The sequence below is a fragment of the Etheostoma spectabile genome, chromosome 11, assembly GCF_008692095.1.
Source record: "Etheostoma spectabile isolate EspeVRDwgs_2016 chromosome 11, UIUC_Espe_1.0, whole genome shotgun sequence".
NCBI lineage: Eukaryota > Metazoa > Chordata > Actinopteri > Perciformes > Percidae > Etheostoma > Etheostoma spectabile.
In genome coordinates, this window is record NC_045743.1 from 11,449,877 (window position 1) to 11,471,037 (window position 21,161).

The 21,161-nt window shown below is 39.8% G+C and overlaps 2 protein-coding genes across 4 annotated transcripts in view; one reads left to right on the top strand and one right to left on the bottom strand.

Moving 5' to 3' along the window:
- Window positions 1-3,561, top strand: part of tmem198aa (transmembrane protein 198aa) — a 37,502-nt gene extending 33,941 nt beyond the window's left edge. Inside the window, exon 7 of the mRNA XM_032529098.1 lies at window positions 387-3,561. Coding sequence (XP_032384989.1) covers window positions 387-539 — 153 coding nt within the window. The 3' untranslated portion in view covers window positions 540-3,561. The remainder of the gene's footprint in view (window positions 1-386) is intronic.
- A 3,093-nt stretch (window positions 3,562-6,654) lies between these two features.
- desma (desmin a) lies at window positions 6,655-14,179 on the bottom strand. Of its 3 annotated transcripts, XM_032529074.1 has the most exons (11): window positions 13,506-14,179; window positions 11,452-11,512; window positions 11,223-11,318; window positions 10,219-10,380; window positions 9,741-9,866; window positions 9,513-9,623; window positions 9,109-9,218; window positions 8,801-8,847; window positions 8,103-8,194; window positions 7,865-7,903; window positions 6,655-7,425 (listed from the first exon to the last, which is right to left on the bottom strand). In XM_032529074.1, exons 1-11 carry the CDS (start codon window positions 14,084-14,086, stop codon window positions 7,384-7,386), a joined length of 1,467 nt encoding a protein of 488 aa, XP_032384965.1. In that variant the 5' UTR covers window positions 14,087-14,179; the 3' UTR covers window positions 6,655-7,383. The 3 variants fall into 3 exon arrangements, with proteins under 3 accessions (XP_032384965.1, XP_032384966.1, XP_032384967.1); XM_032529075.1 differs by lacking the exon at window positions 7,865-7,903 and having other exon boundaries at window positions 13,506-14,086; XM_032529076.1 differs by lacking the exons at window positions 6,655-7,425; window positions 7,865-7,903; window positions 8,103-8,194; window positions 8,801-8,847 and adding an exon at window positions 8,960-9,016 and having other exon boundaries at window positions 9,090-9,218.
- Window positions 14,180-21,161: the final 6,982 nt, after the last annotated feature.

Here is a 21,161-nt window from a genome sequence, read left to right on the forward strand (position 1 = left end):
AAACAGACCCAGACACCCGAGTCAAACTGCGGCCACTCGTAAAGTTAGCTACATGTCTGTTAGCTTTACCGGTGCCCCCTCTTTAGCTTTTAGCCGTCTGTACAGTTAGCTAAATTTACCAGACAAAACAGGAATAATGCAACAAAAAGACTACTAGTAAGTTAAAGATGTGGTAGCACTTGATCTGGGCGAGAAGGATAACTCTGGAGTTGGAAGGGGTGTGTTGCGATTCTGCCTTCTCCCACTGCGACACAGGTTCTTGGAGCGTCACGATTTCAGTTTTATTTTCCATATTGTTACAGCCCTATTACAGTACCATGCATTCTGTGCTTGTGCACTATACAGTATATTTCTAACCCAACTGTGTATCATCTGTCCATCCACAGAGCTACATCAGCAGTTTCAGGGACAGACAAACAGACAGACGAGCGTACTCCCACAGTCGAATGATAAGCCGCTCCCGGATGGCCGAACTTGACTACGACTGCGGCTCTCGAGTGCCCCTCACGGCTCCCAGTGGACCCCCAGCACGCATCTGAGACGGAGAAATGCACACCCACACACACAACCTCACACACAATCACACAAGGCTACTTCAAACCTTGTTGTCACAGTTAGGGATAGAAAACCTAGCCCTACTGTGCCAACCTAATCAACGGCTTACAGGAACTCAATATGTCCCCACACTGGTTTTCTCCTCTCAGACCTGTAAGAAGTTGTATTTATTTGGCCAGTTTGGTCATGTTTTGTTTTTTATGAATGTCAAGCCACAAGAGCAGAGAATCTTCTTTTGGAGGAAATAAAAACTGATTGTTTGGTCACATCTCAAACACGAGTTATTACGTACTGTATCTTTTCAACTTCTTACGTTACCATACTGGTCTGGGGGACACTGGAAAAATAGACCTGTCTGGTAGGGAGTTGATGAAAATATTTTATTTAAAGAATCTTCTGGTTGCTTCAATCACTAAGATGTTTTCTCTCGGACTGCAGTGGAGGAAGCCATCAGAACGCAACTTTCTCCACAGGAGCGCTGCATTATTTAAAAAACAAATGCATTACCTGGCTTTCATGCAGTCAAGGTAGCACAGCCTTCAAAAAAAGCTTCCACAATATTTAAGTTCAAGGGTTATTTTTTGGCATTTTAGGCCTTTATTTGATAGGAAAGCTTAGACATTTGGAATCAAACCTGCGGCCACTGCGGCAAAGACTGAGCCTCTGTACATGGGGTGCATGCTCTACCAGGTGTGCTACCCAGTTGCCCCCCAGTTTAAGGGTTATTAAGGAGGAAATTATTTGCTTCAAGGATTCCTTGAAGAAGAACAACAACAAAACGGCAGCTCTTTATTTTTCTTCACTGAAAGGTCATGTGTGAAGTACATGAAGTCAGCCAGGTATCTTCACTGATACCCTGTCAATCCAGACATGGCAGCACAAGAATTCTGCTGCTTTAAAAAGAAGAAAAACGGGCTACTTTTAGGATGCATAGGCTCAGAGGCTGAATTTTTTTGTTATTTCACCCATGAACCCTCCATGTGTCATTGCCTACACTGGTGCCATTTTCCAAGGGGAATCTCATAACTCTCCTTTTGCCCTCCATCACCAGCTGTTTTACCACACGGATCTGAGCAGGGGACACATCTGTACCTCCCCTCTTCTTTCCCCTATCCACTGAATTTAAAACGTTTTTTTAAGCTGCTATATGTCATGATCTTTGTTGACATGTTTTTAAGTGCTCTCATGTCCCTTTTGCTGTTCTTACTCGAATAGAAATCTTATATTTGTCAATTATTTGTCTAAATATGCTTTTAAGGCACAAAGACAATACATTGCTATCTGATACTGGTCATACATGGCAGAGTTAAATGCAGTATGTTTGTGAGTGGAGTGGACACAGGAGCCCTGTGGCAAGTGATGGACTGCACCAAATTTTGGCCAAGGAGAGGGGGTTTCATTGTAATGTATGTAAAATATGCTGTATTGTTTTTCATCTTTTTTGCCAATTTACTGGTCCGATTAAAGATGTGAATCTTATAGTTTGGATGCAGTGTTAAGTGATGAGAAGGAGAGGGAGGAAGATAATCTCCTGTAAATGATAAGACAGTGAAAAGATGAAATCGTTTGCAAATGGTGCCCTCTAATGTTTACTACTGGACCTTTATTTTCCTAGACTGTTTATGTGTGCATATGTTTGTGTGTTATACGCATCTGCATATGAGTTGAACATTGATATTGTTGTACTGAACATCCAGAGAGGGGAAGGGAGTTAGATTTGTACAGGAAGGAACAAAGGAACTATTTTTTTTTGTTTTATTTGAACCTCTTTGAAATTGACAATAAACACCAACACTACCAATGTTACAATTCCCACATTCGTATTGTGTTTTATGTCAATTTTTGGAGATTTTACATTTGAGGTTTAGATAAACAAAAACATTCCACGGTACTGTACTTAAGATGGGATGTGACAGGTTTAGCACTAGAGGACCAATCATTACCACCTTAACCCATACTGCATGAGAATCCTGGTGTAACTGTTTCCAATGTGTCAGTATTTTAGTGTGTCCCTGTTGTCATGTGAAAACCTCAGATTTCCAGTTATAGTTTGTTGGTCCCGGGCTGCACAAAATACAAACCACGTTGACTGAATAAAGTACAAACTCTTCTTTTCTTTTCTTTTCTTTTCTTTTCTTTTCTTTTCTTTTCTTTTCTTTTCTTTTCTTCTCTTCTCTTCTCTCGCCACGCTGTCCAGGTAAATGGCTTTGAGAAGACAGTAAAACAATTTCCCTCCTATTGGTATACTTTATGCTAAGTCATCTTCTAATGTACTGTATCATTGTTATCACTGTACCAATCATGTTTTGCAGTAGTGGATGTTAAAGTGTTATTCAGGCTTTTGCTTACACTTTAGTCCGGTTTGGGTCTTCTTTTAAGGTTTTATGGTCAAGCGCTTTTAACATCACAAATTTACAAAATGGTAATTTGAAACCGCCATTCTTGTGTTTGGGGACAACATGAACTATTAGAATTAAATTGTCAGTTATTTTTATTAGTTTTTTTTTTATTTATTTTTGTTTTCATTGTTTTTTGTGATTGCCTGTCACCGATGAATATACGTGAGGAAACACTTGTAGATATTGAACTGTAAATGATTTTAAAATGTACAAACATTTTCTTTTATTTTCATGTTTACACCATGATCACTTATGTCATTTATCCAGCTGATTATCAGACCTGTTTTATATTGCGTTACTACGTTACTACGTTATTACCACTATGTCCAATTGGTTTTATTTGGCTGGGTGTGGGAAGCGCTACTATCATTCTCATCCTGCTGTTTCAACATGTAACGTTGCAAATCAGCAAACAAACTGAGCCGGGACTCTGATTATCATCTACCGTCAGTAATTCATTAGTTGACCCAAGTTTTTAAAAGAATTCAACAATTCATTTTCCTTCCATGCTGTTTAAATGTGTACAAATCGCATTATTATTATTATTATTATTGATAGCATGAATTTATATGGACCTAAAATATGATAAACATTGTGATTCTACAATGTAATTGTCTTGTTTGTCTCTACTGTTCCTAAAGGGTGATATATATATATATATATATATATATATATATATATATATATATATATATATCACACTCTATACATACACATTTGACGTTAACAGTGACAGTTCAGAGAACAAAATGAGGTATGTTCGGCCAGTGATACTACAGCAACAGTTTGTCAGAGAGCATTGACAAGTTTATTATTGTAAAAGGTCTCTTTATTGTAAACATTTTTTTAAATAAATCTGAGGGAATCCCTTTTAATATTGTTTATTCCTGGTATGTGTTCATTATATATATAGTCTATTGCAGGGGTGGGCAATTAATTTTTGCCGAGGGCCGCATGAGCAACCCGAGCACTGCTGGAGGGCCACATCAACAATATTTCAATTAAATTTTGCTCAGTATTATTTTTGATATACCGTAAGATAAATGGTAATAATTTCATTTAACCTAACTTAACTTTTTACAAAAGCAGATTGCTTTTGATGGTTTTATTTAAACTCTTAATCCTTAAATATTATTACTATATTATGTGAAATTAAAATGAAATTAAAATAAGAAAAAAAAAACAATCATTGAATTGCTGATTGAAACTGCATCTCTGGGGGTGTGAAGTTTGGTAAAAAGTCCTAGTTGGGTTTGCAGTTTTACCATCAACCATCAGCGCGTCATCAGACAGATTCCGGTATTTATCCTCGTGCTTCGTCGTGTAGCGGCGATCCAAATTAAAATCTTTAAACACAGCAACCTGTGCACCACAGATTAAGCACACGGCTTTACCTTTAATTTCTGTAAAGAAATACTTGGCAGTCCATGTCTTGTTGAAAACACGGCATTCATCACCAACTTTACTTTTTTTAGCGTGAGCAGACATCTCGGGGGGGGGGGTACCCGGGCATCACTCGTCGCTGTGCACCTTCACTCACAGGTTACGCACGGACATACGTCCATAAATAACACTTTTCAAAATAAAAGCAGCACAGTTGTATTGCACGCACGACATAGATGTTTTTTTAAATTTATTTTGTAATTTTTTGATTGCTGCTGTTCACCTTCACTCACAATTCTACGGTGGCCCTGAGGTGCAAAACACAACAACAAATCAGAAAACAACGGCAAATCAAAAAACACAACCGCAAAAGAGAAAACACAACACAAAAAGAGAAAACACAACGGCAAATCAGAAAACACAACACAAAAAGAGAAAACACAACGGCAAATCAGAAAACACAACACAAAAAGAGAAAACACAACACAAAAAGAGAAAACAAAACAAAAAGAGAAAACACAACACAAAAAGAGAAAACACAACGACAAAAAGAGAAAACACAACGGCAAATCAGAAAACACAAACACAAAAAGAGAAAACACAACACAAAAAGAGAAAACACAACGACAAAAGAGAAAACACAACGGCAAATCAGAAAACACAACACAAAAAGAGAAAACACAACACAAAAAGAGAAAACACAACGACATTAACCAAAACGGAAAAGGTAGGTACTGTTGACAGCATATCCAGTATCACGTCATATTCATGTCCGGCATCAAAGTATTGCTTAATAGCAGCGTGTACCTCGTCATTTGTGGCGCTCATGATTGGAAAAATGGAAACAAACCCCGTCTTTCCGGTTCAAAGGACGGACAGTTCTGTTGCCCAATCAGCGACGATTCCTGTTGCCCGAGGGTACCTACCTACCTTTTCCGTTTTGGTTAATGTCGTTGTGTTTTTCTTTTGCGTTGTGTTTTCTCTTTTTGTGTTGTGTTTTCTGATTTGCCGTTGTTTTCTTTTTGTCGTTGTGTTTTCTCTTTTTGTGTTGTGTTTTCTCTTTTTGTGTTGTGTTTCTGATTTGCCGTTGTGTTTTCTCTTTTGTCGTTGTGTTTTCTCTTTTTGTGTTGTGTTTTCTCTTTTTGTGTTGTTTTCTGATTTGCCGTGTGTTTTCTCTTTGTCGTTGTGTTTTCTCTTTTTTGTGTTGTGTTTCTCTTTTGTGTGTGTTTCTGATTTGCCGTTGTGTTTTCTCTTTTTGGGGTTGTGTTTTCTCTTTTTGTGTGTGTTTTCTGATTTGCCGTTGTGTTTCTCTTTTGTCGTTGTGTTTTCTCTTTTTGTGTTGTGTTTTCTCTTTTTGTGTTGTGTTTTCTGATTTGCCGTTGTGTTTCTATTTTTGTGTTGTGTTTTCTCTTTTTGTGTTGGGTTTTCTCTTTTTATGTTGGGTTTTCTCTTTTGCGGTTGTGTTTTTTGATTTGCCGTTGTTTTCTGACTTGCCGTTGTGTTTTGCACCTCAGGGCCACCGTACAATCCCGCACGTGCATACGTCCACACGGAAGTAATACAAATAACGCTTTTCAAAACAAAAGCAGCACCGTTTTATGCACACTCGACATAGATATATTTTAAATTTATTTTGTAATTTATGATTGGCAACACGCGGGCCGGACTGGGACGCACAAAGGGCCGGATGTGGCCCGCGGGCCGTAAGATGCCCAGGTCTGGTCTATTGGCTGATATGTTGTCAGATTTTTGTACCTCTCAAATATCAAAATCAGTATCGGTCAGTCTACACAGTATATCCTTATTCATGCGCTACTTCTCATGCCCTGCAGACTTTAGCTACAATACAGAAACTACGAAGGACACATGGGAAAAATTAAGGATCTGGTCGACTGGCTGAGTCCATCTTCATGATGTCTCTCTTCTACTAGGACGTCAAAATCCATTGAAATTTCATAATAAACTACAATAAAGCAGTTATGAAACATTGTGGGGATGTTCTGGTATGCCTTGTTGTACACTGTCAAAAACAGAAAAAAGAAAAAGCTTTAAGCAGCACAAAAAGTACCTTCAGAGTTTAACTGTCTTCATTGAAGAGGAACAGGTGGCCTTTTTTTATTGCCGCATCATTTTTGGGAAACTGTTGCCATTGGCAGCAGTTGCGAGAAAAACAGTGATGGAGACAGAAATTTCTGATCAACATTGCTGCAAAAGCAGTGAAATGACTGTCTCTCACTTACTTTCTTTCATTCTGTGCTTATTTCTTGTTCTGCCTAAGTAACCCTAAATCTTTAAAAAGTGTCTGACTCAAGTGACAAACGGTGATAACAAATCTTTTTATTTGAGTTTTCGGCCACAGTGAAGCAACATTTCATGGTCACCCATACTCATACAATCAAACACCCAGCACATGAGTTCAAACTTCAAACATGACTGAGTTCCTTTTTCATTAGAAGTTTGTGTTTCTGACATTTCACTTCCTTAAATCAGTTACACAAATAAATGCCCTTCTTAACCAAGTCATACACTTTTACATTTGCACAGAAAGACTTGGAAGATGTGCAGTGAAAAGTACCGTTCCAATATTGCTTTTGACTATGGTGTTTCAGGCCCATTGACCTTTCTTGCACCTTGCAAACTTCCCTGTAAATACTGGACCAAGACACCTACACAAGGCCTTGATTTTACTAATTCCAATTATTTTTTGCAAACAAGATATGACAAATTCAGGTGTTTTTGAGAGAGGAAAAGTAACAAGAATACATTCCTGGAATGACCTTTATTTAAAACCAGACTAAAAGCAATGCATGTTGCATCCATATTGCATGTATCCTGTTTATGACGTATACAGTACATTGTCTAAAGATGTATTCCGGTTGCTTTAGCTTTTATAATATTGTGCTTCATTTTAAATAAGCTAACATGGTCAGCAATATGTCTCTAAAAAAGGGTCAGTTTATAAATTGTGGTAGGAAAATGTCAATTTTTTTACTGTTTGTTGTATTCATTTGTCATAGATAGTGTTTCTAACATTGTCTCCTCCGGTTTACATGATGTCTTGCTGATGCTGTGTGGACTCGCTGACAACCTGAAGAGGAGATAAGGAGGAAAAAACATGAATTATCTATGTTGAGGACTGCAGAGTGTTGCAAATAATAGAGTGAGAGTATTATTATTATTATAGTATATATTACATCAACAGTGAACAGTGTTTGGAGTGAAGTGCTGTGCAGCGGGACACAGAGGTAACTGACAGTAAAGTTGCCTTACAGAGGTCTACTTATAAGTGTCTATACAGGGTCGATGCAAACTACAAGATTTGAGTCAACAGTTAGAAACTAGAGATGTTTTTTTGCAGCTATGACTACAATATATAGGTTGCTTTCTACTTTCTGCATAATCTATGCTGTCCCGGCCACATGCTAAGTTCAGCCTATTTTAGCCACAGATCCAAAATCTGGTAGTTTGCTTCAACCCATAGTGAACAAATGATAAAAAAGTAGGTGGGATATAGGAACCAGACTTACAGACTGGGCGCTAGTGCCCTGGCTCAAAGAATAATTCATCTGGATAAGAATATAACAAATGAAAATCATTCAGTTGAAGAATAATTAATGTTATCTCTTAACAGCTCAAATAAATAAGTGCAAAAATGATATTACAGTGTGTAGAGCCATGGGTGTGTCAGGGCTGAAAAATATACTGTAAGTTATGTAAATGTACTATATATCTACTATAACTATGGCTGTGTTTGTGTGCTCAAACCTCTCCATCGCGGGTCTCAATGGTCTTGATAAGAACAGTCTTTTTGGAGTGAACCTCTGAGGAGCGCTGATTCTGGGACTCAGGACTGGTCTCTGTTCAGACACATTCAGACAGCTCTTACACTACATCATAAACTCAAACAATAAGCACAAATTTAATTCTTTTGGAAGACACATGCTCTAACTAATTGGCTTTGAACAACATAATGACTCGCCTTGCGCATGAATGGGACAGCCATGAAATGAGGTAGATGAGCTAGTATGACTGTATCACTTAAATATTTCAACTCATATCAAAAATCAATGAATTGTGGCTGCACCTAACACATCATCTTTAATTACTGTTCACCGTTTTAATTTAAGCAGCCACAAAGCGGTGCCAGTGAATGTATTGGCAGAGATCAATTGCACATTTGGACAGTTCAAGACAAAAGGCAAATGGGCTAAGTTGTGTGATTATTGATGTGTGGCTTGTTGATGATTGCCCATGTGCATCAAAAAGCCATGAAGGTTTTGTCATATATTGCCACATAGTGGTCGGAATCTGTCACTGCAGGCATGCTTTAAAATAGCACCTACCATATACAGTCACAAGCTATGATTAGACTTTTAATATCCCTTCATTGACTCATCTGGACTGTAAAATGGATTGCATGGGTATTTCTGTGTGAAGGGAAGAATGTGTACTGTTGTTCCTACCTCTGAATCCAATAGAGGAATAAGCAGACTGGACAGGCACAGTGATCCTGCAAAAAGGAGAAGCATTACATTCAGCATTAGCCTACAAGCTGGTAACAGGGGAAAAATACTTAAATACAAATTAAACACCTCAATGAAAAAATTCAAGTTATGATATCCAGCTTGAAACAAAAGTCATCTAACTTCACCTACATCTAAAGGTGAACAGCACACACAACACACACACCACACACACCACACACACACACAAACACACACACACACACAACACACACACACACACACACACCACACACACACACACACACCTGCTCTCCTCTCCTTCCAGCAGCTTGCGGTAGGTGGCGATTTCAATATCAAGGGCCATCTTCACATTGAGGAGGTCCTGGTATTCTCTCAGGTGACGAGCCATATCATCCTTAAAATCAATATATAAAAAGTTGTCTAATATGCTCAAATAAACTTCCCACCAAGCACAAACTTAACAAAACCTGTTATATACAGAATCACAAACACAGGCAGTTCCCATAGGAGGTTTCAGTGGCTCTCAAGTTGGTTGTCAATTTATTTTAATAATCAGTGATGCAGTGGCTAAATCTAAAAGTTGTAGTCGATGATTATCATTGTAGTGAAAAGAAACCTGAATTCTGCACCAGTTTGATGCAACCTTTTATATCCTCCATGGAGTGAAGAGTGTAACATCCTTAATTACCTTCATCTTATTAATGTCTTCCTCCAATCGTGAGATAGTATCCTGGTAACCAGAAGCCTCCCGGGTCATGCGATCCTCCATGTCTCTCATCTGGCGCAGCAGAGACTCATTCTACAGGGAAACAGAGAAATGCGGTAAGAAGGGGAACGCAGTGGTCAGACACAGAATGAAAGTGATAGAAAGAAGGAGATAAGGGCGGTGTGTCTTGATGTTGCGGTCAATACTCACAGTGCCCTTGAGTGAGTCAATCTCACAGGTGTAGGACTGGATCTGGTGCCTGTACTCCATACTCTCCTGCTTGGCATTACGCAGTGCATCATTGTTCTTATTCACAGCCTGGCTCAGGTCAGACACCTGAGGAGAGAGGGGATTAGGTTTTAGCAGTACAACAGCTGAATGAGACTATCTGTGTGTGTATGTGTGTGTGGGAATGTATTGCTCATGTTGTGGCGACATAAATCTGCCTGCCTTCTGGGAACAAAACATAACATAACTATTAACACATATTTATTATAATAAATCATTACATTTTAGGATGAAGACTTGATTAAAGGTCAGGTTAAGGTTTAGGTTAGGTTTGGGTTAAGACGCAGTACCTGGGTTGGGCGCTATGTAGGGGTAAAGGCACAAGGGGACCCTATGTGAGGTAGAACATTTAAAAAAAAAACTGTGTGTGTGTGTGTGTGTGTGTGTGCTCCCGTCCTACCTTGGACTTGTACCATTCTTCAGCCTCTGCGATGTTCTTGGCGGCGATGCCCTCATACTGCATGCGGATGTCCCTCAGTGCAGCAGTCAGGTCGGGTTTAGACATGTCCATCTGGACTTGCACCTGAGTTTCCTGCATCTGGCCCTGCAGCTCACGGATCTCCTGCAAGGTGACAGGAAGACAAGAAAACACATTTCTTTAAACAAAAAGAAAAAAACTTTCATGGCAGGATGCTAAGTTCTCATCTGCATTAATAATTGATGTCAGAAAAATCACAACAAGATTCTTATTATGTTCACATTGGAGCTCATTTAAGGGGAGAGTTCAATGAAGAATCAATAAAATCAGGGCAGGGCATTCTACGTCAATGACATTTATATATTAATATAGGGGACATATGAAATGTCAAACTGCAAAGCGTATTATTAAAAAAATCCAGAATAGCAAAAGACAAGTCTGGTCTAACCAAAATATATAAATAGCTTTGCATCTGTTCACACGCACACATTCTTTCTCCCTCTGTCCCTCTCTCACACACACACACACACACACACACACACACACACGACAGCTGACATGCTCTGTCTACCAATTGGCAGTTCAGAATTTCTAAGAGGTCAAAGTTGAGGCAGTGATGACAAAATGACAGGAAGGGACCTCAACTGTGCTGGCATGTGTGTGAGTGTGTAGCCTGGTATCTCCTGTGATGTCTTTGGGTAAACGTGCAGAAATGTATCTCTTGCACTTATTGCACTTGCTTTGCATAAAACCTGCCCAAATTAAGAACAAGAAGGATTATGTAAATGTGCATAATGTGTTAACCTCAGTGGGTGTGATAAAGTGTGACCTTTTTGAGATATATCTAATGTGGCAGTGTAGCCTCACACAGGGTTGTAATATGATACAGTACAGAACATCCTACTGACATACATAGTACAAAGCTAAAGTGTAGGTGTCCGGTTGCAGATAGCCGACAGACATAATTTAAAGACATGTCAACAGACCTCTTCATGGATCTTCTTCAGGAAGGCAATCTCCTCTTGCAGGCTCTCAATGCGTCTCTCCAGGTCCAGCCTGGCCAGAGTGGCATTGTCAACATCCTGGATACAAACACAGAAATTATAAGCACAACTAATGGAAAAAGTAAAACTGTTCTTAAGGATTTGAGGATGAAACGAGATATACTGAGATAAACTAAGATATGGTGTGATCTCATGGAAATAGAAGACGTACAGCTCTGAAGGCAGAAAGGTTGTTCTCAGCCTCTTCCTTTTGGTGGATCTCCTCCTGCAGTCTGTAGAGAGTAAAAAAGAAGGGTTGAAATGTAGGTGAATACAAACACAACTGTGTTGGAGAGCATGACTTCTTCCCCAGGGACCAATTACTACACAGATAAACCAGTTACCACCTCTCCTTCCTCCAGCATTCTGATCTCTGTTCTTTTTTACTTACATGAATAGAACTGACTGGAGACTAGACAATGACACATCATGGTCTAACTTTTACACACACACACACACACACACACACACACACACACACACGTCCACATGCTGTATGAGTCCTAAAGCTGTGGTTCAGCTGCTGTCTTGCAGTAGGGTAACGGTGAGAAAGTAACAGTAGTCTGCCCTTGGCTGGTGCTGTTTTCCAGAATTATCATGTATGTAAAAGGTGTGTGTGTGTGTGTGTGTGTGTGTGTGTGTGTGTGTGTGTGTTAAATACATTTTATTTTCCACTCTGCTTTTTGCAGTTTCAGCAAAAAAAATAAATAAATGTGTTTTTACATTACTGTAGTTGTTGAAACTATCCCTAAATTATACTGACATTCTGTGAGTGTGTGTGTGTGTGTGTGTGTGTGTGTGTGTGTGTGTGTTTGTGTGTGCGTGCGTGCATTGTAACTGTTGGCAGGCAGGAGGTCTCTGTGTGTATTTTGATCTCAGTGGGAGCAGCAGGTGCTTTGACAAGCTTCACTCAATGCTGCGGGCAACAATTTAAAAATGGCTGATGGAAAGAAAGTGAATTGTGAAATGTGCTTTGTGTGAATTGGATGTTCTGTGTGTGTGTGTACGTGTGTGTGAGTGTGAGTGTGTGTGTGTGTGTGTGTGTGTGTGTGTGTGTGTGCGCGCGCGCATGTGTTTGTGTTTCTACATAGCAGTACACTTAAATTTAAGTGATGTTGCCGTGACAGAAATACTAAATTCAAAGAGCTGACCTAGTAGCTACAAATAGACCATTCAGAGATACGCCCACATCACAGCTCTCTCTCTCTCTCTCTTTCTCCCTCTCTCTCTGTAATACACACACAGAAGTATAGTGTATTTGGAGAACTGTCATTTGAATTTTAACAGTTTGTTCTCTTTTTCTTATTTTTAATCTCACAAACATAACCACATTTTTGTCTGTCTTCTTTTCTTTTAGTCCAGTTAAAAATGTCTGTCTGTTTGTATACCTCAGCTTTGTTCCTATGAGCCTGTAAGTCTCTCTCTCTACTACTGTTTCTTTGCTATGTCTCTTGTGAACAAATTAAAAAAAACACCTTTGTAAAAAGCTAGTGGACCATAACACTCATTGAAGTGAAGCTATTCTCACATCTCTCCTTTGTTACTCCAGTTTCTCCAGAATAGGAGCGACACCCTCTGGAAATGAAAGCGTTGTCTTTGATGCTTTGCTTTTACTTCACCGTCTTAACTTTCTCCCTTCTCCGGCTTTCCATTTCACCCCCCCCCCCCCATATTCTTTTCCAATTAACATCCAGAGAGTCTCCATGTTTTCCTGATGTAGACAAGCAGTTGCCAACCTGGGGATCGAGACCCCCCAAGAGGTCGCGGAAAAAATTATGAAATTTCATCAGATGATTAACATAAACAACGTAAAGTATTTCTGTTACACAGATTTTTAGTTTGGTTTGGTTTTGGTCTTGTTTGAAGACCTTTCTCTAATACTAAACCTTTTTTTCAGAAATGCCGATGAGTTTTTTCACACGCAAACATCACTTTTTGGTTTCAACTACTCTAACTCATAGACATTTTGAACCCGTGACAAGTAAAAAATCTGTTGCTTTGCTTTAAAGTCATAAGACAAAAAGTGCAGAGACCGTGTCCAAGCTATTTAAATGGTGTTTATTTTTCTGGAACAGCTAACGTCGGTCTTTTGCTCACTCTACTTTTCTGGAAAAGTATTGTTAAACAATATCAATGCGATGTGTACTTCATACACCCCCGTTTTCACAATTCATTGACACTCTCTAACATCCATCCCTCAACTCATTCAACTGTCCTCTAACCTACCTGAGCTTCAGTTTCTGCAGGTCATCAGCCAGGTTGTCTTTCTCCACCTCGACACGGGCGCGCTGGTTGGAGAGGGTCTCTATTTGCCTCCTCAGCTCCCTCATTTCCTCCTCGTACAAATCAGCCACGCGGCCGGGCCCCTCGCGGCCCCTCAGCTTCTCAATCTCCACTGTCAGCGTTGCATTCTGCTGCTCCAGGAAGCGCACCTTCTCGATGTAGCTGGCGAAGCGGTCATTGAGGTGCTGAAGCTCGGCCTTCTCGTTGGTCCTTGTGTTGAGGAAGTCTTGGTTCATGGCATCGGCCAGGTTGAAGTCGAGTTTTTCACCAGAATAGGTGCGCACTGCTGCAGAGGAGCCGTACCCTGCTCCCCCAGCACCAGAGGACACACGGTAGCTGGAATAGGAGGGAATGCCGACGTTCTTGACCTCATAAACGCGAGAAGACATGTGGCTTGCAGAGGAGCTGCGGCCTGCTCCTCCAGATGAGAAGAGGGAGGACATTGGGGTTGACCCTACGCCAGAGCCGAAGGTGCGACGGTATGAGGAGGCCGACTGGGCCGAGGAGGAATAGGACTTGCTCATGGCTGGTTTACTGGTTTGCGGTAAGATGGAGCTTGAGGTGTTGAGACCCAACTGTCCCACTGGGCAACTGGGTGAGAGACGAAGTGAAGAACTGCCAGACACTGAGCGCAGCTATTTGTAGATTTACCGCACCCACTCCCACCCCAACCCCTCCTCTCCGTCCGCCCTCTGTCTCCATTCACCCCGTCTGTGCTCCCACTACCTCCCACTCCCATGCTCTTCACTGTACCTCGACCCCATTTTCCTTTAATTTATCACTTTGCCGGCATTTTAAATCTAGGACCCAACGTGAAGAAAGTTCACCATGGACTTGTTTTGGAAGATGGGTCAAGATTAGGAAAACACAATGAAGATGCCAATCAAAGGTTAGAAGAGAAAGTTCCTCTATTCCTGCCCAAGGTTACTTCAATCATCAACACTGTAACTGAGCATTAATGGGGCTTTTTTGGAGGGACTACATCATAAGGGTACTTTAAAAAAAACTGTGACATAAGCATATGGCTGCTTGAGTCAAAGTGCAACTTTGGTTTACTGAGCTGCTTATAATTGCCACACAAAGTACAATCCTTGGATGACTTTTAGTAATGACTTCTTCATTTTGGGAATTAATTTTGCCCCTGAAATCTGTTAAGTAAACTACATCTACTTCTGTTCACTTCACAAATTGAATTTTAATTCAGTTGTGTCAATAACTGTACAGCTAAATTATTGCCATTCAGGCCTTTCCTCTGTATCTCCTCCCCCTCTTCAGCCACTCGTCTTTTCTTATTTCTCTCCCCATGTTACTCCTGTTGCGAGCGCTCAATTCAGCTGTTCAAGGGGTCTGATTTCAACTGTTGGGTAGTGTGTGTGTTTGTGTGTTTGTGTGTATGTGTATATGTGCGTGTGTGTGTGTCTGCATTTTTGGATTCTTGCATGATTAAGTGAGTAAGCATGTGTGGGTAAGTATCTGCAGTTGTTATAGAGTATGGGCTATAAACACTATCTGTATACCACATGCAGAGGGAAGATAAATCATTTTAGCTACGTTTTATGTGTCAATTGACTAAAATAGATGACATTCCGTTTTTAAATCAGTTTTAAATAGCTTGTTTGAAATGGCATAGGGTTACTTCCTGTAATTAAGCGTATGCAAGTTTGATGGTGCAAAAATCAGATAAAATAACAGAAAAGCAAATACCTCTTTCTTTTAAGATATACAGCCGGGTTTGTATCAATGGACGACATGTTATTGGCGACCACATTTTAAAACCTTTCGACATATTAATTGAATCCCCTCAATCACTAAAAACATTTAGCAGTGTCCTAATGCAGCATAATAGGATTTGTCTTATATTGACTTACTGCTCTACCAGTAGCTTTAGAGCCACAACAGTTTACCCTTGGTTACTATATGTGTTTTAACCTTGGTCACATAAGGAGTAGTATGGTTTGAATGACAGAGCTGCTGCTGGGAAGGTCACGTATACTCTCCATTCTGTCATAAGTGCTCTGCACTGGACTCAAGTGGGTGGCCAAATCTGTGCAGACCAGCAATACTCTATTTGCTAAATGCAGCGTTTGAACATTTGATACCATATATATTAATTAGCAGTTTGTGTTTGTATCCATCATGTTGATGTTAAGGGACAAAATAATTCTCCCACCATGAAAGCAAACATGCAGTCCCCATAATTTGGGCCATACATTTTTTACCACCAGGTTACAGCTGAATTAATGACATAATACCACCACATAAAGGTGTCGTGACTAGCATCAAAACAAGCAAAGTCTGTTTTAACTTACTTATTTTAAACTTACTAAATGTTTGACTTGCTTTATTAGTTAGATGTCATTTGGTGCTAGGGAGCTAGCATAATGTGGGGTAATTGGTGCTGGAAACAAGGTTGAGCAGCTCAGACTCAACCCTAATAGAAAAAAATTTAATAAAGCTCCATAGTTGCAGATCTGGATTTGTCACTGTATGCAACCTTTTTACATTCCATCTTCAATTCAATGTTATATATTTTTAACATATATTTATTTAAATGCTTAGATCAAGGCAAAGGGTTTGGGTTAAGCTGGCGGTAAGGTGAAGATGAGCCTCCAGGAAATGAATGTACGGTACAAAGTCCTCCACAACGTGGTACTACAAGTTGTGTGTGTGTGTGTGTGTGTGTGTGTGTGTGTGTGTGTGTGCTGTTGCTCTATAACAGACATTTCTCATGGCAGACACCCAAAGCTGCACAGCTGAAAGCAAAACCAGGCTTGCGTGGCATCCCTGCCCCGCCCTGTGTCTTAGGACCTAGTGTGTGTGAATGTGTTGCTGGTAATGATGATGATAATGATAACGGCGATGATTACGACTCTCGTTTTTTAAAATGCTAAACATACCTCTGAAAGCCGAATAGAGGGATAACACTGACTTCGCTTCCGACACACAGTTACCCATTTAAAGGTCCTACACACCCATGCGGGTGTTTTCAAATGATCTTGCTGATTGGACCCCTTGTCATGTTGATCCTGCCTCATGTCACAAAACTATATGGACCATTAAGAATTATAAATGATTACAACTGATATACCTGATTCCAAAAAACTGACAGTAGAGCAAGGGAGATGTCAATCAAGACTAGTTTGTCCAAAGTTGGACCATTGGCGTGTAAAGGAAGCTCATGTGTTTTCATTCTGATTCAGACTTCTCTCTCAAGCTATCTACACAACAGGTTCATGACCACTGGCCACTGAAGCATTGAAATGTAATAGGAAATTCTAGTGTTCCAGTCAAGGAGCTTAAATAATGAACAAACACATATTACATATTAACATGTTCAGCAACACTGGCTGACACAGCAAGTCACTCACAGTTTAAGCTTTTCTTTCTGACATGTAAACATACACACACACACACACACACACACACACACACACACACACACGCGCGCGCACACACACAGCCACAAAGCTGTTTTGTTTGGATTTGTTTAAACTTAACACAAAAAGAGATTTTAGAAGAGAGGAAACACAAACGGCTGGCAAAATCGATGTTAAGACACAAGTGAGCATGAACTGATGCAAGTTAGCTCTCGGTGGTGAAAATTGTGCATCTGTGTGTAAGCTGAAAATCTTTTGCAGTAATTTGAGCAAATCCTTTGTGTTTCCCTAATGATGTAGAAATGTGTTTACAGAGAAAAAGGGGTGTATGCGTACGTGTGTCCCATGTGTGTATGAGCTCTGTGTGGGTGTGGAGTTCGAGAAGTGGGGGGCTGGGGAGTTTGTGTGTGGTCGTGCGTGTATTTGCGTTCCACAGAGCACTGTGGGTATGTTTGTCAGCTGGTGGTGGTGTCAGCTCTATATTTAGCTTTCCCGTTTGTACTCTGTTGTCCAGCCACTTTCCCAAAGGATCATGGGACTAAAGACAAAGCCAGACACCATCAACGGAAATAAGCATAATGATGCTGCTTTTACTGACATGTCCTATGGTAAATATAACTGAAGACAATCCAACTCTAACATCAAATGAAAAGTTAAAAAAAAAAATGGTGTCCATGCACACCTACCAAGCATTACTGGAGGATTTTTTTTTTTTTACATCTTTTGAAATAAACCTTTTTTTTAACTTTATGCTACTGTGTCAAAACAATGTTAGTTTTTACAAATTAAGTATGTTCCTTATTATCAGATTGTCTTTCTATCTTTTATGGCTCTGGGAATCCAGACTTTAGGACTTGCTAGGACCCCTTCCAGAACCGTGACTTTGCGTGTACCAATGCCAAAGGCAGGTGGTCCAGATAAGATCCCTGAAGAGACAAGGGTTCAGTTTTGGACTTAAAACAATTAATCCACAAACAATTAATTCAGCTCTACAATTTTCAGCTATGAGTTTTAGAGTCATATTTTAAAACTGTTGCTCCACTCGATGTCCCATTCCAGAGCACTCATATGCTGGAAATGATGTGGGGGCTTTTCGATGCCACCGATGATGTGAAATGACCTGATATTAGCGTGATGTGACTTGACTGTATAATATTCTGCTATGACTGGAGCAATCATCAGGGAGTTTCCCAGTTGAAGACCACATCATCAGCCCAGCAGAGAAAATGAGATACCTAGGCTACTAGATGCCTAACAACCCCACACACTGGAGCAACACCTGACCTGTAGCATAGAAAAACACACACTCAAATTAGCATCCAGATCCCGGCATGGCTGTGAAAATACTTATCACACAGACACACGCACGCACAAAGTCTGGGAATATAGTAGTCATGTCATGATTCTATTTTAAGAACACTGCAATATTATAATATAAAAATATTAGCAGTAATTTCCCCAACTTTGCATCACAACAAAGATAATCAACCCAATAGTGTTATCCACTACATATCTCTATATGATTGCTCTGCCTTTACAAATATGACAGAATGAATTGGTCAGAGACCATTTAATTTCAAATTATCATTCCACAATGAGATATTGTCACTGCCATTCAATCTGCCTTGATTCATGTTTTACTACATTTCAGGTATTAAAATGACATTTACAGAGACAAACTTGTGAAAGTTCAATCTATTCTGTCAACTTAAGGGTGGGGTATACTTGGGGTAGGGTGCGGGGCCTTCTAGCTTGTGGAATGTTAGGTCAGTCATGAGCCAAGTAGTGTGGATGACATAATGTTAAAATGGCATGATGGGAAATTGTTTGTGGCTCTTTACTTAACCACCGGACACGCGAAACAAAGATATAGAGGCAATCTGCGTTTTAATAGCACAGACAACGTTACAAAGACACAGCTATATTATTCTGTGTTAGGATGAAAAAACAGAAAGTTATACAGTCACAGTCTTGGTGTATATTAAATCTGGCAGCTGCAGAAGGGGATAATAGTGGCGGTATAATAGCAATAGTGAGAGAAATCAGAGTGAAAATTGGTGAAAATCCTATGATGTTTTAATGTGATTTAAATAGTGTATATAGGTAAAGGCTGTTCAGCTGGTTTCATCCTTCATAAAATCTAAATGCAAGTTGCCCAGCAACCAACCAAACACGCATAAACACATGCCAAAGAGTTGAGCTGTCGCACAAGAGTGACACGTGGATGGACGGATGAGAGTAAAGGAGTGAGGAAGACTGGCAGTGTGTGTGTGTGTGTGTGTGTGTGTGTGTGTGTGTGTGTGTGTGTGTGCGTGCGTGCGTGTGTGTGTGTGTGTGTGTGCGTGTGTGTGTGTGTGCGTGTGTTTGTACATTGGTGATTGCATGCAACCATGTAACATGAAAACATCTTTATAGACATCTTTTAAGAGTAAACGTGTTCCAGATCTATTTGAGGTCTATCTTAGGAGAGATATGATTTCAAAAGCCAGCGATAAACACAATGGGCCTGAAATAGCGAGCACTGCGTAACGTATCAAATCATGTGATTCATAAGTCATACTAGATAGAAAGCCTACTTCCTGTTTTAGCACAGTCCAATTGCACCAGACTTCAGTCAGTAAAATTAACACTGTTTCATGAGAGAACTATGCACAACTTAACATTCAGTACAAGTCAACTATAGTGAGGCTGATGCCGTGGCATTATCAGATTGGATCCTGCCACGGATAGGGTCACTGTGTGGCTCTCACGGCCAAAGCCAAGAATCTAGTCTTTATTGGGCAGTCTGTACATCTTGTAGTTTGCTTTAATTAAAAAGCAAGTATGTTTTGAGTATTCTTTGGAAAGCTCCAGAGCTGACACAGCAAATTGTTTTCTTTCAAACTGTATTTTTCATTATTTTACATATTCAGAGTTTCCTAGTTTCTACTATAATCAGTAATATTTTTAGTCCTTTTAATTATTCTCCCAAATAGGGCGCTGTAAATGTGTGGCCATTGACTTCTTCACCTGTTACATCCAACTGCTCCCAGCATCACAACAGAGTTGAATGCACATAGGACTTTAAATAAAAAAATTCATTTTCACAAAGAGCGTTATCATGTAAATACAAATTGCTATTATTATCATTAGTAGTAGTAGTAAGAGTGGTAGTTGTAGTAGTAGTAGTAGTAGTAGTAGTAGTAGTATTGTATCCTCCTAAAATCCATGACATAATGGAGAACAAACCCAGCTCAATAATCAAATAATTTGGTTTAACATGTGTATAAGTATATATATGGTATACCTTAAAATCATATCAATGAATAATTTAAAAATATGCAAAACTAGACCAATGTATTCCTGTGAAATCTGGAACAGCTTAGAGCAAAGACATTTTGTTGGCCATTGTGGAACATGTCACTTGTTCAGTCATATTCAGTGAACATGCAAGAAGACATTTCAATTTATTATTGAGTGTTTTATGAATGTATATTTAGTATGATACAGCATGGTAGTGCAGTAGGATTTCTGTTTGTGTTTTGATAGACACAAGAGGGAGCAAGTGGCCAACTAGACAACATGAACTGCTGTGACACCACTTCCTCAGTGTGGCTCTTTGCCATATTCAGTGATAAATAAGATGAATAATAAAAAGAATGGCATAATAAGTTTGATCATTTCTAAAATGCTAGATTGAGAGTCAAATATCTATCTATGATAGATCTATGATCTATGTATTTTTTTTGAACACCCAAGTTATGACACTGGGAATGTCATAACACAGGCTAATGTCAGTTTAGTTTCCACATATTGGATCATGGTGCACTCACTGTGGTCTTGCTTTACCTGGGCTCAGTTATGTAAGGCCTTTAGGCATAGTTCTCTGAGATATAAATCTTATTCCCATCCTTCCTTCCAGTAATCGGATGGGGGGAAGAACACAAATGTTACACTGTGCAGCACATTTTTGTTTCATCACCAAATAAACACCAAGTTAGCGTACAACCTAAATTTTAGGATGATTTCAGATGTGAGACTTGTATGTTTAACTAGTCCTTTGCACAAGCCGTAATGCATTCCCCACGTTGTGTGTCCCTTTATGATTAATGAATGCATGACGTCTGTGTATAGGTGGAAATAAAACGTAACGCTGGCCGTGATGACGTACAGCGGCTGCAGGTTGAATCCCTCTGAGAGCTCTTCAGTGATACAACGTAGGCTAGTGTGTTCACCCCCCCGC

What these genes read in the sequence shown, in the direction of transcription:
- desma (XM_032529074.1), bottom strand. Translation starts at nt 14,086, where the DNA reads ATGAGCAAGTCCTATTCCTCCTCGGCCCAGTCGGCCTCCTCATACCGT. An exon ending in AAGAATGGTACAAGTCCAAG is followed by an intron (nt 9,867 to 10,218) that starts GTAGGACGGGAG and finishes CTCTCTCCTCAG; the next exon opens with GTGTCTGACCTGAGCCAGGC. An exon ending in TTGACTCACTCAAGGGCACT is followed by an intron (nt 9,624 to 9,740) that starts GTGAGTATTGAC and finishes GTTTCCCTGTAG; the next exon opens with AATGAGTCTCTGCTGCGCCA.